At 49.3% G+C, this 15,121-nt stretch overlaps 6 protein-coding genes across 6 annotated transcripts; 4 read left to right on the top strand and 2 right to left on the bottom strand.

The window, feature by feature from the left end:
- Nucleotides 1-1,894: 1,894 nt before the first annotated feature.
- ACO1O0_006763 (terpene synthase family protein) lies at nucleotides 1,895-2,692 on the top strand (the record flags this gene model as incomplete). The annotated part of the gene is made up of 4 exons (XM_083196143.1): nucleotides 1,895-2,028; nucleotides 2,114-2,396; nucleotides 2,461-2,630; nucleotides 2,662-2,692. 4 exons carry the CDS (start codon nucleotides 1,895-1,897, stop codon nucleotides 2,690-2,692), a joined length of 618 nt encoding a protein of 205 aa, XP_083049159.1.
- A 554-nt stretch (nucleotides 2,693-3,246) lies between these two features.
- ACO1O0_006764 (Alpha/Beta hydrolase protein) lies at nucleotides 3,247-3,959 on the bottom strand (the record flags this gene model as incomplete). The annotated part of the gene is made up of 2 exons (XM_083196144.1): nucleotides 3,247-3,890; nucleotides 3,956-3,959. The coding sequence occupies 2 exons, from the start codon at nucleotides 3,957-3,959 to the stop codon at nucleotides 3,247-3,249; spliced, it is 648 nt and encodes a 215-aa protein (XP_083049160.1).
- Nucleotides 3,960-6,102: 2,143 nt separating this feature from the next.
- On the top strand, nucleotides 6,103-7,089 carry ACO1O0_006765 (P-loop containing nucleoside triphosphate hydrolase protein; the record flags this gene model as incomplete). Its single annotated transcript, XM_083196145.1, has 2 exons — nucleotides 6,103-6,138; nucleotides 6,187-7,089. The coding sequence occupies 2 exons, from the start codon at nucleotides 6,103-6,105 to the stop codon at nucleotides 7,087-7,089; spliced, it is 939 nt and encodes a 312-aa protein (XP_083049161.1).
- A 1,722-nt stretch (nucleotides 7,090-8,811) lies between these two features.
- ACO1O0_006766 (uncharacterized protein) lies at nucleotides 8,812-9,153 on the top strand (the record flags this gene model as incomplete). The annotated part of the gene is made up of 2 exons (XM_083196146.1): nucleotides 8,812-9,013; nucleotides 9,146-9,153. 2 exons carry the CDS (start codon nucleotides 8,812-8,814, stop codon nucleotides 9,151-9,153), a joined length of 210 nt encoding a protein of 69 aa, XP_083049162.1.
- A 907-nt stretch (nucleotides 9,154-10,060) lies between these two features.
- ACO1O0_006767 (Chloroperoxidase) lies at nucleotides 10,061-11,080 on the bottom strand (the record flags this gene model as incomplete). The annotated part of the gene is made up of 4 exons (XM_083196147.1): nucleotides 10,061-10,218; nucleotides 10,298-10,546; nucleotides 10,663-10,899; nucleotides 10,957-11,080. The coding sequence occupies 4 exons, from the start codon at nucleotides 11,078-11,080 to the stop codon at nucleotides 10,061-10,063; spliced, it is 768 nt and encodes a 255-aa protein (XP_083049163.1).
- Nucleotides 11,081-13,663: 2,583 nt separating this feature from the next.
- On the top strand, nucleotides 13,664-14,203 carry ACO1O0_006768 (uncharacterized protein; the record flags this gene model as incomplete). Its single annotated transcript, XM_083196148.1, has 2 exons — nucleotides 13,664-13,672; nucleotides 14,030-14,203. 2 exons carry the CDS (start codon nucleotides 13,664-13,666, stop codon nucleotides 14,201-14,203), a joined length of 183 nt encoding a protein of 60 aa, XP_083049164.1.
- Nucleotides 14,204-15,121: the final 918 nt, after the last annotated feature.

Here is a 15,121-nt window from a genome sequence, read left to right on the forward strand (position 1 = left end):
GACGAATTCTTCTGGCTGGGGTGGGGGGAGGGTAAGGGGTCTTGGGCATCCTTGGCAACACGAAGTTGCCACCCTAAAGGATGGAAAGAAAAACTCACGCAGAATTCTCGTTTCCTATCTTGATATAAGATTTGCAGTTCTGGGCTTAGGAACGGGGCCATAGGAGGTGACCGGGGGGGATGAGGGGTGATTCTGGTCGTAAAGTTGAGCGAGTGAACTCTCATTTGACCTTACATTTGTAGTACTCCTCGCCCCCGTCCTCTGGACCTCTCAGAATCAGGAGAGTACTAATTTTGAAGTTGCATACGTATTCATACTCGATGCGGACACTACATAAAATGTCTTGGATCATATTTTGATCCTAGGAGCAGAGCTAACGGAAGGTGGGATCCTTTGGTCTAGAAAAGAAACGACCTTTGTTTATGAACAAGGGTTGCATCCAAAGTTTCGCGAGGGTCCATTGGAGTCTGTACAGTATGGTGGGTAAGACGGCCAGTTTCACCAGTGAGGCGGATATCGCCATCTTGACAGGACAGGGACTACGGTAACCTGAGCGGCGAGCCAGATCCGGCCTACGAAATCCGATCCTGCAAACGTTATCCTATTTCTTACGGGTATTCTTGAGGATATTGAGAGAGCGCTGATGTACCTATACGCGTAGCAGGTCAGGTACCAACTTCCATGGACATCCCCTTCTTTGAATTCTTATAGCTGCGGATGTTAGTAGCTGATAAAATAGAGTTGATGAACTTCGTGACGAATTTAACATGGCGTCATAATCAGTGCAATTTCACACTAGTTAAAGGGTGGACCCACTATGTGTATGGTGCCGCACTACACTGCCAATAGGTGTTACATAGTACTATGTAGATCAGGAGGCAAAGCTACGAAGACCTGTGATGGGTGCCATTACTGACGGATCCTCCAACGGGAAAACCGTCGTGTTCTCAATCCCTTATAAATATGAAATGGTATCGTAATAATAATATGAGCTCACAATGGTAACTTTACTAGGGTCACCTAGAATTGCTTCCGCGACATCACTGCGCCCTAAGCGACCTCACAGCTTATAGGGGCTGATAGCAATGTCACAGCCAAAGAAACATTACACGTAATACGGGTAACATATATATAGACAGGTGACCTGTATGGAATGTGTCGCCCCTGTACTATATAAGAGATACGAGTATGATGAGTCATTGATTCCTAGGAAAAGGGCGACTTTGCGCTGTCGTGAAGAGGAATGCTGCTGTACGAGTACCATAGTAGCAGCGAAGGGGACAGGCCAAGCAAGTTAGCGAACAGAGCCAAGTCATTCGGACTAGGGTATGTCGTCAGGATGGCCATCACCCTAGGTACTCGAATCCGAGGAAAGGGCCCATATATGACTCTATATAAAGCCTTGATAAGTGACGAAGGTGAAAGCCCATATGGATCATATCTTCAGACTTCCAATACCCAATATCTCATCGGCACAAGTATACTTTGCGAGTCAACGTCTCCAACATGAGCGGCGAAGAGATCAGACTCCCAGAGCTCGAGGCTAAGTGGAGGTGGCCTCGGCTCGTCAGCCCCCATCTAGCAGAAATTGACCAGGAATGCCTGGATTGGTCTGCAAGCTTCACCGCATTTGATGACCAAACGCAGAGCCTTGTTCATGAAAAGGGAAAGCTCAGTTAGTTACCTGTTCTATTGCTGATCCCTTCAATCACATTGCCTGAGCTAACCAGAGGAATCAACCAAGATCTCCTTGCTGGGATGTGCTATCCGCGACTTACGCGAGGTGAGATGCGTGGCCCATTCTAGATTAACAGAGGGGGAGCAATGCTTACATGGTACATGCTTGGATACAGAGGAAGTGAGATCTGGGTGCGATCTCATGCATCTATTTTTCATGTTTGACGAATATTCGGACAAGTCATCTCCAGAAGAGGTTCTCTGCCAAGCCCAGGCTCTGATTGACCCTCTCAACAACCCAGATAAGACGCGACCAAAGGGTGAATGGGTTGGGGGCGAAATTACACGCCAGTAAGTCGCCAAATCCAGCACTTGCTATGTACTCCCAAGCCACCAATTTTGTAAACCATTTCCCAGCACTTACAGAGCCCAATAGGTTCTGGATGCGAATCCCCAAGACTGCTACTGAGACCTTTCGGAAGCGATTCTGGGCAACCTGGATAGGCTACCTTGAGGGCGTGGTCCAACAAGCCCAGCATCGATCTGAGTCTTGCATTCCTGACATAGAAGACTTCCTCGCCGTGCGACGCTACACATGTGGAGCACAACCTACAGTTGCACTCTACGAGATACATAGTGATATTCCCGATATCATTAGAGACAATCCGGTCATCCGCGAGCTGGAGACCTTGGCAGTTGACCTGGTTGTTATTGCCAATGTCAGTCACCTTTCCTATTTTATAAACATATTTTGGCATTGCGGAACTCTTACTATTCTTCTAGGACGTCCTGTCTTATAACAAAGAGCAAGCCATAGGTGACGACGAGCACAATATCGTCACCATCTTCATGAATCAGCACCAAATCAGCGTCCAGGAGGCCATGGACAAAACCGGCGAGCTGGCTGACCAGAAAATGGACCGATTCTATACTCTCTATCCGCAAGTCCCACGGTATGTGGGACCTGTTGATTTGGAAGTGCAGACGCTTGTCGATGGTATGGCTCAATGCGTGAGTGGTGTTCTGCACTGGAGCTACGAGAGTCAGCGATATTTTGGGAAGCGTGGGATGGAAATCAAGCACTCTCGGCAAGTAAAATTATTGCCGAAAGTCAAGGCCAGTGGCTCAGTCGGGCCCATCGCAGTAAATGATATCTTGATATAAGGAATGTATCATCATAACCTATTACCTCTATCTAACTCGATTTACTGAGCTCGAGGTTCAAACTGCCGTGTCCTGTCTTCCTAGTGATACTGCTGCCATATTACGGAGTACTTTGGCTTTCAACTTGCGAGGATTAGGCTGCTTATGTGTCCGAAAATAAACCTTCGCGAGTCTGGGACTTGAGAGGCATGGGAAGACAATTTGTGATGAATAATACCACATGGCCATATACACACAAGGAGGCTAGCTTTCAGACATTGTGATCCATTCGAGAATGAGAGGGTACAGATGACAAGTTTTCCTCAAAGAAGAGTAGTGCTCAAAATTTTCTCAGGGCAAACTCTTAGTCCTTGGGAGTCCAGCTGTCCGAGTCCTGGCCTATTGCCGATGGTCCATGAGATACTGCTACAAACCAAACCACTTCATATCAAGGTCAGTGTCAACAGGGACCGTGTGCCCGACGCCTTCAGCAGAGTACCCCACGAGCGTTGTGCCATCTCCATATACCAGCTGGGTATAACCGGTCCGTGGAGTATCGGGATTGCTCGAACTAAGCTCAACACCTTTAATGGTGGACCACTGAGCCAATTGCTGATCCAGGTTGGGGATCTTCACGAGGGAATCGCTTGTGCCGTGTAGGGTCATGAATCGAGGGTACTCTCCGTCGTACCCAGGATAAATGTCTCGTGCCCTCTGAGCCCATTCCTCGGCGGTGAGATCAATCTCCCCATTGGCACATGTTGGGTCGGCGCTGATTGGACTGCTTCCAGGAGAGCCCTTCAAGCACCCGGCGGCAACTCCAGAGTAGCAAGAAGCAGCAGCGAACAGGTCAGGATAGGCTGCGATCATGACGTTGGTCATCATACAGCCGGAAGAGCTGCCCGTGACAAAGACCTTTTCTGCGTCGGCATTCCAGGTATTGATGGCATAGTGTATCATGGTGGCAAGCCCCGTGCTATCGCCACCGCCGTCCCGTGTCAGTGACTCTTCGGTGGCCACGTCCCAGCAGTTGAAGTCTCGTGAAGATGACGGGAAGATGGCGATGAATCCTTTTTGCGCAGCAATAGATGTATATTCCGTTGCTTGAGCGTAACCTTGACCGCTACCACCACACCCATGAAGGGCTAAAACGATGGCAGGGGCCGAGGGCAAGTTGGAAGGAATGTAAACATCCATGGAAAGCCCCGTGGGATTGTCGCCAAAGTCCGGTATGTTCTGCAGCTGTGCCGATGCGGTAGACAGCGCCACGAGGCCGATCAAGCGTCTAGTCAGCATGTTGATGTCGGGAGGTCTTGGAGAAAGAGAATAAGGGGTTGTGATAGATGAAAGTAGATTTAATTTTGCTGAAATGAGCTGGTTGAGGTAGAAGCTGTCTCACTCGTTGTCGATGCTCTCATATCTCTTCTTCGCTGTCAGCGCGGGGGTTTTTATAAGTAGCAGTATACGTGAAAACTCGTCACAGAAGTCGTTCGAATCTCGGACAAACGATCTGGCATCAAAAATGGCAACGGGTCGCGATTATCCCCAGAATTTCAATCCCGGCTTCAAGTGCCGAGTCCACGCATATTGATTCGAGACGCATTTAATATATCGACCCGCGAATCATTAGCTTAAATGCCCCTACCATGTCTTGGATACTGATGGCCGGAGTCTCGTTTGGCTTTTTTATTGGATATTTATTAGCCGGAATTTGGAAGAATGCATGCGGCCTCGGCTAGACTGGGACGGTATACGACGCTACTGTTTTTTCTTCCTTTTTCTTTTTCATAACCCGATGCAGGTGTGACCGGCAATCAGCATCGGTAATGCGTGGAGGAAGAGGTCGCCTGTCAAAGGCTCGACGCGGCTAGATGAGACATGTATACGTACTTAGGGAAGCAACCTGGAGTCCCCGCAACTATTACCGGCTTGGCATCGAAGCTTAACATAGTGCACGTTGCGAAAATTCAAAGTTTCTAACATTTCGATTGCGGATACTCCCTGGAGACCGAAGTAGTATGGAGAAACACAAGATTCTACAAACTGACTGCAACCCTGATTTAACGAGGCCAGTACACCGCGAGTAAGCCATTGAAGAACATACGAGCTATAATGAGACTAGCGTTACTGATTGAGAAGGAGTGACGTCCGTCATGCGGAGCAGCCCTCCGGTCAGTTTCTAAGTTGACAGTTGTTAGAGTCAGATTTCCAAGTTTCAAGCCAAGCTAATGTGAATTATACAATACGCGATTGATTTATCCAAGTTAGGAAATATTAAAGGTAGATCCGGTGCCTCGCGCTATGGTACATCTTAAAAGGTAGTGATGGGATAGGGACAATGTGGCCTCTAACACGTAACTACTGCATTGCCTTTCGATCTGGGGTTGAAACCCCCGCACCCAACCTCCCAGTTACATAGCCACTCCCGTTTTTGTTTACTGGGCGATTTAGCCTTCGAGTTTTGGACTGGGTACGAATTGGGCAATAACATTGAAATGTTGGGACACAATCAAGCTACCTGGGAAGGGAACTGTGGCTTGACCTGATGGCTGTGGCGCAGTCAACGGGATCAATTGAGGACAAAAAAATTTCCGGCGCCATTGCTGCTCACCTCTCACCAAGATGCACCTTCGGTCGCGTCCATTGCTGTCGTTCATTTCGTTTTGTTATTGACTTCTCTTCGATATTGTATTTATTCTTTTATTTCCATCCTATCCGGACCCGGGTGGCGCCGAGTACACCCTCACAATTGGTGGCATGCTGCGTGCTGCAGCTGCAGTGGCCTCTTAGGCTCCGACCTTCTGAGTAAAGGACACGATGGCAAATAATCTTCATCAGCTTCACTCCGGGGGACTGGGTCTCCATGACCCCTGGAACGGAATTGGTGTAATGCGCGATGTTTGGTCACGGTTGGCGCACCTCGATATCACTCATGTCGGCTCCCTCATCACCATTGCCACCACTGTCCCCACGGCTGCCAGGTTTCTTGGCAGTATCTGGCACGAGATTCATCGCTGCATCAGGCGCTTCTTTCTGGCCTCGGTCACAGTCCCAGGCTCAGATCCCCTCAACCGCAGCGTGGTGGAATTCATACAGGCCAACAGACCGAGACATCATCGCTCTTTCACTGGCCAGACCACTCGGTCCAGCACGGACCGAGCCGCCGCACTGAAAAAGGCCCAGCTGCCGATCCAATACAGCCCTCACTGGCACACGAGATGGTTCTGGTATGAGGGGAGCATCTTTGTCCTCACGCGCGCCGGGACTTTTTCTTCTTCGTCCATGTCTGATCAGCGCCCGGACGATATCGAACTCACGGTAGGTTGCTTAGGCTGGTCAGCAGAACCAGTCAAGAGATTTCTCCAGAACTGTCGCGACTATGCCGAGAGGCAATCACAATTTTTTGTCATCATCTACACACGAGATCGCTATGGGGTCTCCTGGAAGCCAAAGGCCCGGACTCCCATAAGGCATCTTGACACTGTCCACTTCAATGCCCAGCTGAAAGAGGAGCTCATTTCCGACATCCGCAGCTATCTCGACCCCAAGACCCAGAGGCGCTATCAGAGTCGTAGCATGCCTTACCGCCGGGGCTACCTCTTCCACGGGCCGCCGGGCACGGGCAAGTCGTCCCTGTCTGTCGCCATTGCAGGGGAGTTTGGTCTGGACATCTATGAGATCAAGGTTCCCAGCATCTCCAGCGATGCCGAGCTGGAACAAATCTTTCAAGAGATACCTCCGAGATCCATGGTGCTCTTGGAAGACGTGGACGCTGTCTTCTGGACGGATCGCTCCGGCGCAGAAAAGAGCGGGAGCGATGCCCAACCCTCACCCAGCTGCACTCTGTCAGGTCTCCTGAACGTACTAGACGGTGTCGGGTCGCCAGAGGGTCAGATAACCATTCTGACCACCAATTTTCCCGAAAAGCTCGATAGCGCACTCGTGCGGCCTGGCCGTGTCGACATGAAGGTTTTCCTAGGAAACATCAGCCGGAAGTCTGCCGAGGAGATGTTTATTCGCATGTTCTCTCCCGAGCTGGGGTGCACTTCCCCGTTGGATACCGCCGAAATCCGCGAGCTAGCTGTTGCATTTGCTAGCAACGTGCCGGAGAACATTTTTACCCCTTCTCTTTTGCAAGGCTTCTTCCAGCAGCATCTGGAGAGCCCGTATAAAGCTGCGTCCAGCATTGCTTCCTGGGTACAAAAAGAGCTCGCCAAGAAGTCAGATCATGGCTTTGAAGTCATCCAGCAAGCCTCAAACCATCGATGAAACGTCATCGGATACGCAAGGTGCGCTGGAGCCCTGGTGTTGACATGCGAATTAGGGTTTCAGACGACGCATGTCCATCGTTTTGCTCTGGGACATGGGGAATTGAATGGGGCCATGAGTAGTATTCGAGCCTGGAGACCTAGACAAGTCATCATAGCTCAACTCCTGTCACCTAGGTCAATGGTGACTGTATAACTACTGTACTTTGTAATGAATTGTGGTTTGGATGATAGATGGAGTGGATACAACATGATGTTGGCTACGCATTTTCGCTGTAGCTTTCACTACTCTGTATAATCAAAATATATTCATATCGAGAGCGGACGCGACCGAGTGTTTCTGACTATCCCAGTGCCTAATGTACGTACGTACTACTCTTGTTTACACTAACTGGCCTGTTGTTTTCGTGGCCGAGTTGGGCGTGGCATGTTTGTTAGTTGAACTAAGGATGACGATCCCGCCCCACCATCTGGATTCCATTACGCCTAACAACCTGCCAGCCCAGCCCCCCAATCTCATTTCTCATTCTCTCTCCATCCTGCATCAATCGCCTCGCGTCTCTTATCAACACAACGCATGTCGCGGACACCGGTATTCAATTGCCTCATCCGCACTCACCACATCACATCGCGGAAGAAACTCCAGAAAGTGCGCCGCGCCGCCAGTCAGCTCGATGTTGACTGGGTCCTCGTGCGAAGTGGCGGCTCGCCAGGCCTCATGTACGCCGAGTCTCGAAACGGGCGCCTAGAGGACTGGGTGGCTGCCGTGCAAGCGCTGCGGTATAAAGATTTTCGCTGCGTGTCAAAACCTGCGCCCATGTCTGATCACGTTACGGGTGGGAAGAACCAGGGGTCAGAATCGACAGTTCATCAGGCGGCGGCAGGGTTCCACGAGACGGAGTCAATCGCCGAGTTTGCCAGAGAGATGGAGGCAAGGAACTTGACGTGTTGGTGGAAAAGAGGCATGGGGTATGAGAAGTAGCATGTGGCACTGTCGGCTCATAACTTGGAACAGAGACAGGCTTTCCATTCCCAAACTTGGATACTGCTCCCCTGCCTATCTTATAGAGTCAATGATGCATTGTAAATAACTGGCCCGTGAATATATACGGAGTGGCGTGTTTCGAATCCTTCCAACTACGTCAAAAACCGACGATCAGCATACTGCCTGGCGTTTTGATTCTAGGCATTAAGATTCCTATCAGATCTCGAAAAGGATCGGCACGTGGCAAACTGCCGGAGTGGGATATGCTGTGGTTACAGTGTGTAATCGTTACTCCCACAAGGTTAAAGGGGCTCTGGAGAAGTGGCGGGAATCCTTTAGTGTAACCAACGAGAGCAAAACCCTAGCTATTAACAACGCGCATTTCAAACGCAGGCGAGGCCAAAGACACTGCATCTAAGGGGGGTGACGTGTGAGGCCAAATGAGGCCGCTGACGATGGCAGCAAGTGGGTAGTATTGGGATACAGGAGGATGCGTCTTAAAGGGATTAAACCCTCTAGTTAGTATTGAGTAGACACTGCGAGCACGTCTCTCTTACCGACAGTGGGCATAATACCATCCTTCCTTGAACAAACATACTCTCCATCACAACTCCTACCATGAAGCATATCCTTGCATCGTCCCTTCTCATGGCCTCCGTCCCAGCTATGGCTGACCTGCGAATCTTCATCGGCAGCGAGAACTCCTTTAGTGAGGGAGGCAGCCTGGCAGTAAACAAGATGGCCATCTTCAACAACCCCCCAAGCTGCAACGACTACGAGAATACCCAAGGCTACGTGCAGGACCCTGGAAACGATGCAACAAGGGGTGGCTACGCTTGCGATGGGTGCAAGGACGATGAGAATCCAAAGGACTGGAATGTCGAGCGCCTCAAATTGCCACATGAGCATGAATACAGCGAGGATATCAACAACCCTCTGAGTATGTCTAGGATCTTTCTGTTGAGCAAACTTATGAACCCTTTTTTAAAAATAAAAAAATAAACAAACAAAACAATCAATAACAAAAGGATACGCACTGACATTTACACTCTGCATCGTAGCGATTTACCAGGGAGATGATGGGGAGTATGGCATGTACGATAAGGACATGAAGTTTTGGGGCTCATGTAACCGTCCCGATGACCCGCAATATCTCGAATGCACTACCACTGGGTTGTACCATATCTTTCACTGTGAGTGCAGACCTTTTTACATCTCCGTATACTGGTGTATATTAATATTACACCTAGGCGATACCGATCTCACCAGCATGGAATCTGGTAACTAGGGATCATACTAGCAATATCTGAACGATAAAGAGAAATCTTGAGAGGGTTCATAGTATGCCAATAGAAGCTCTGATTTTCTGGCACTCATATCGCGTTCAACTTTTCCAAGGGTCTCCCTGCAACCTGAGGCAACAAAAATGATAGGGTCTGGGGGAGGTGTTTGCTCGATTGCGTCGGATACTTGGGCTATGATGAGTCCCCCTCCACTGCAATGTGTTTTGAAACTGATTTTCAATCAATATCATTGCATTGAACTGGAGAGGTGATGGTTTATTTAAGGCATGGGGATGCTTGTTGGACATCAAGTTTAGCCGTGCATTGAAGCAGTTGAGCGTCGAAACGTTTAGGAAGCGTTGATGGGTTATAGTCCGTAGGTGTCTAGCAGATGGGTTGCGACATTGATGCACCGGAGAAATGGATGCGCCCTTGTGTTGGTTCTCATCGTATTAACCCGCAATGTTGCTAAGCAAACTGACGACCTGCGCCAGAAGAGCAAAGAATTCACGACATCGCGTATATGAAACGAAACAGAACCTCAATACATAGTGGAATACACCTCTTAAATTCCTCTCAACCGGAGTTTGGATGCAAAACTGTACTGGAAGGGTAGCACGATAGGTGATTTATGCTACCCTCTTTCTTTGAACTTCCGGCGGCTGCAATGGTATTCAAGGAGCAATACGTGCTTGCCCTTGACTTTAGTGGAACAGGGGACGGCCGTAGGCATCTTCTCTGACGTCCAAACGGCGAACGCCAGCAGCCTCCATCAACAGCCGAGTGTACTTGAGCCGCTCTGTTCCCTGCATAGTGGTATTGCGTCGGTGCCAGCCGATCTCTGTGGGCATGCGCTCGTTGCCTGATAAGATGCCCAAGGTTAGATTTTCGCAAAACAATTGATAATAAGACACGCGGGGCTTGAGAAGGATCAGACTCACGGAACCAGTACTCGATGAACCTTTTATCCACTGTGCCAGTAGTTCCATCGGCCATGATCTCGAAGAAAGAGGCACACTCTCCCCAGCTGAAGCCATCAGCAAGCGCGGATAGTTCATGCTCTGGATTGGTCTTCTCAGAGGTCGCCAGACGTGCCATCCGGGCTTTGGCCAACTGCTCAACGGTGATCATTGGAGTGGTAAAGTAGGAAGCCGTCTCTTCCCAGACAGTCTCATTGAATGGGTTCGGGTCTGCAAAGTATGCATCGGAGCGGCTGTCCGTTGATGAGTGTGTCAGTAGAGAATATTCCGTAGTGCCAGACGTGGGATCTATTGAGCCATCTCAAAGGGAGCTGCTGACCTCAAACTGATATCATGCTCCAAGATGCCATGGCGGCCGAGGTCGGCGAGGTCAAAGCTGCTCGTGAGAGGGTAATCGGGACTGGTCCTGATTGCTTGGAAGAACAGAAGCCTGGCGTCGCTGTTCTCGATGTTGAATCCGTCAAGCATGCCATCCTTGAGAATGCTCAGGGTAATTTTCTTGCCATTTCGAGGGAGATAGCCGTGGTTGGCCAGAGTATTGAGACCTGGGCAAGGCCCGCGTGCTACGATCGAGGTCAGCTGGCGTCAGGGCTTGAATCCCACTTGCCCATAGAACATACAGTCTCCAGGACCCGGGGCAATCCACTCCTGAGGCTCCCAGGCGGCCCGAGGCTGCACGAATTGTGGGAACGCGGACACCGAGGCAATGGCGCCGACAACTGTGGATAAGATAGACGTCTTCATCTCGTGGTTGAGTGGAATGACTCCAGGCGTGAGATACTTGGTCTGATGGTGGCTACTGATGAGAAGAAAGATGAGACTGACTGCGGGAGGTAGGGCTGTGGTTTTATAACTTCCAGTCTCCCATCGTTGTCGAATGTGCCCCTGCTTTGGAGGGACAATGGGTGGTATGGTGGTATCTCGCATACTCTCATTACGCAACCCCTCTTCGCTTAAATTACCAGATGAGCAATTCGATAGGTGTAGCACCGAGACTGAGGTATCATCTATTCAAAATGAAGTACATCGGATTTGATATTCAATCTGTAATTGGATGACCTCTGGTCATTCGCTTTGGTTTCTAAATAAGGTAGAGCTTGCAGCCTCGGCAGATGTCTCCGATGCACCCCGCAATGCCCCAGACTTCTCCCGTTAATTGCCAATTGACCCTGAAACAATGATTAGTATGTTATGAGGCACCTCATACACTGGAAAGTTCTGGAGCCGGATTGGTAACCGATAGCGTTGGAATGCTATCGCCTTACATCATACCAGTGGCAAAGTGCGGAGGAAGAGATGTAGTATATAATAGCAGCATGCGGGGGGTCGAAATGCGACAAGATCTCAACTGGCCGTTGCGTTGTCATTTTCCTTTAGTCATAATGAATAGCAATATAATATGGAGGAATACATATCCTAGATTGATAACATATGCTATATGTACGTGTTTCGTAAACATGAAGCCTGGAGTGGTTTTAGTTTCGTCATCAAAACTTATACTATAAACTACCTACAGTGCCGTGTCCTTTTCTTGATGATCTCTAAGACTAGTGATGAATGTCAAGATACACTAATGCAGCGTGTTTCGAGGTATCCCAAGACTGGTTAGAGCCCCCATGTGGATTTCAATATTTGCATGAAACGCCATTCGGGACATTTACCTTGTTGGTCGTGCCGCGGGACTTCCTTGGCGTAAATTTGTCGGGGTTACGCTAATAGTAACGCTACTGCCGAAGGAACCAACTGTGGGGAAGTAGATTTCAAAATGCCGAAGGCACGTCCACAAGTCCCTTAAGGTATCAGAAAGCCGAAACCTATAAGATACCAGATACGTTCGGGTTGAAATTGATCCCTGTCTGATTTTCTTCTCACCCTAAAGCACAGTTCCACCACTCTTCATTTTTAAGCTACTATTAAGCCCCACGACTGTGCAGGTTATTGAATGACTTCCAAGGATTTCGCATTAGAAAGTGCTTGGTAAATGGCGATTGAGCAATCGCAGGAAATTTTGAGCCAGGCCATTGACATTCGTCAGCCCCCGTAGAGCAGATAAGACCAGCGGCATCAGAGTCACGTAGAACTCGTCGAGCCCAACGTGGGACATGCAAAACCTTGCAATCAACAGTAGCGGGATCGGTGTTAAGGGATGCGTCTGGTGAACAGTCAGACCCGGGAATTCTAGACACGGGAAGAACGTAAGCCAGAGGGGATGTGCCGAACCTACCTCGAAATAATTAAGCTGGGCCATTGGGGGAATGAGGGTATTTAGCTCGGCCGCGGCGTCCAGCGATCGCTGCTTATTACTCGAAATCGTTGGCTCGGGGGGTGCAGCACCAAAGTGCATTGTCTCGAGAATTTCATAGAGCATGAATATGGCCATGTATGCAGTCATGGCCAAAAAAGTCGACATCGAGTCCGGATATCCTTGGGCAGGAGACAGGTGTCTCGACAGCATTTGAAAGCGTGCTATAAGCAGTGCCTATATGGACTGATGCTGTCGGTAGAGCTCCATAGTCAGATTCTAGTCCTTGCACTTAGTCATAGGCTGTCGCTTTATACCTAGGGCGCGCCCACAGATCGTATCCGTGACGACTGACTCTGCAAAGGGGCTTCCCATTTCTAGCGCGTCTAAGAGTCGGCGTGCCTCTGCATATAGCTTGTGCCGAATTATATGGAACTGGCTTGATAGAGAGGCCGTCAAGGTCCACATGGCATTTTGTAGGTAAACCTTTTGCTTAGGCTTGTCCTTTTGTTTGGCCTAGGCAAGATATTGGGCCTTTTGTAGGAAAGGTGCAAAGACATGTGCTCAATCAAAGTAGAGCTATCCACCGCATGCTGAAGCTAACTAAATACTACCATAGCAACATCTCAGAGCTCCCAAAGCTTCAATTACTACCGAAAAGTCTGCATTGTTATCACTCATCCTTCATATCAGGGTAGCCATTTGACCGAAGAGTCGGGGCGCCTAAGCCAGCGGCGAGAGAAATTCAGATCCCTAACCTTTTGTTACTGCTTTTCACGCGGCCACCTGTATTTTTCGACATGATGGAGAGAAAACAGCCGTTCGAAGTCATAATCGTGGGCGGTAGCATCGCTGGTTTATCCTTAGCCAACATGCTCGAGCGGCTTAACGTTGACTTCGTCGTCCTCGAGGCTTATAGTGAAATTGAGCCACAGCTAGGCGCAAGCATTACCATCTGGCCCCATCTGGCGCGGATCCTCGATCAAATTGGCTGCTGGTAAGACCCCATCGTTTCAACTTTTCTTTTACTTATCCTACAGAGAGTCTCTAAGCCAAAATTCTGGGTACGGAAAGGGACGGCCACAATGGCTATAGTGAGTGAGATCATATTCACATCTATCTAACCAAAAGACGTCCCGCGGGGTGCTGGTAACGCGCTGACAGATGCATCGGAAAGGGGATGCGCTGCAAGCTTTGGTCGATACACCTTGTAACTATGGGTTCTATCGCAACCAACAAGCCGAGACACTATTTAAGATACACGGTATAGCTAATGTTCTCGAAAGAAGGTATGTCCATGATGTACTCCCCGAATGGAAAGCAGCGCTTTAATGTCTAGACCTAGGCATGAGTATCCCGTGATATTCATCCAACGCCAAATGCTCGTGCAGACACTTTATGAAAATTTACGATGCAAACATAAGGTACTCGTGCAGAAGCGTTTGGTTCAGGTCCAGCACCTAGACCATGGTGTTAAGGCCATTATGAAGGATGGCAACACCTATACTGGCGATATCATCATCGGCGATGATGGTATGCACAGCGTTGTGCGAAAACAAATGCACGTTCTCGGAAATGCCTCGTCTCCTGGCTATTTTGATCGCGACGAGTACTCGAGTATGTGACTTACATTCCCAGATTCTCCGGTCGAAAACCGTAGCTTTAGTCGCTGATATTGGTTTCATAGAGGTCCCCTGTACTTACAAGTGCATATTCGGCATCACAAAAGGCCCCAGACGCATCGAAAAGGGCACTACACACATAGTCATGGGCAAGAACTACAGCCATGCGCTTATGAGTGGTCCGGGTGGCAGAGTCTTTTTTTTCTTGAATGTCAAAAACGATGCAGTGACCCATGGGAAGGCAGTCCCACGGTACTCTGTGGAAGACGAACGGGCGCTTGCGGAGCAGCATTTTCAAGACCGGCTTAATGAACACGATACGTTCGAGGACTTGTACAAAGGAAAGATAATTTCCAGGCTGACCCCATTGCATGAGTACCTGTGAAAGCGGTGGTATTTAGGACGCATCATGACCATCGGCTACGCTTCTCGTAAGGTAGGTTTGCAATCGGAGATGATACCAGCCCCGGTGGAACATAGAAGCATCACGCATTGGCAACATACATTCATTGGGGTCATGGTACGTAAATTTTGTTCACTTCCAAGCTACTAGTAATTCTTAATAATGATACACCAGGCCTGTGGCTTTCGTCATCATTGCGGCGTTTTATGCCTTAAAGCCAGAGAATCTTGTTCCACTCTACCTAGGCATCGCGTTTTGTAACTCCCGCAGAATTCCACACTCTTTGACATCCGGAAGACCAGTGCCGCTCTCCGTCATCGAAGATGCCAACACCATCGTCTGGGTGATATACGCTACGCTCGCCGTGTCATCATGCCTTCCGGCATACTTTCATCTCTTCGAAGACCAAACAAGGCGTATCTTGCCACTTTGCGTGTCAGCGCTGGTCCGTCTTCTCGCGACTATGCCAATTTTCAAGAAGCAGCCGCAAGGTGAATCATCTAATCACGGTCCCGAAA

This window comes from Amphichorda felina (assembly GCF_050947745.1).
Source record: "Amphichorda felina strain 45539 chromosome Unknown scaffold_6, whole genome shotgun sequence".
NCBI lineage: Eukaryota > Fungi > Ascomycota > Sordariomycetes > Hypocreales > Bionectriaceae > Amphichorda > Amphichorda felina.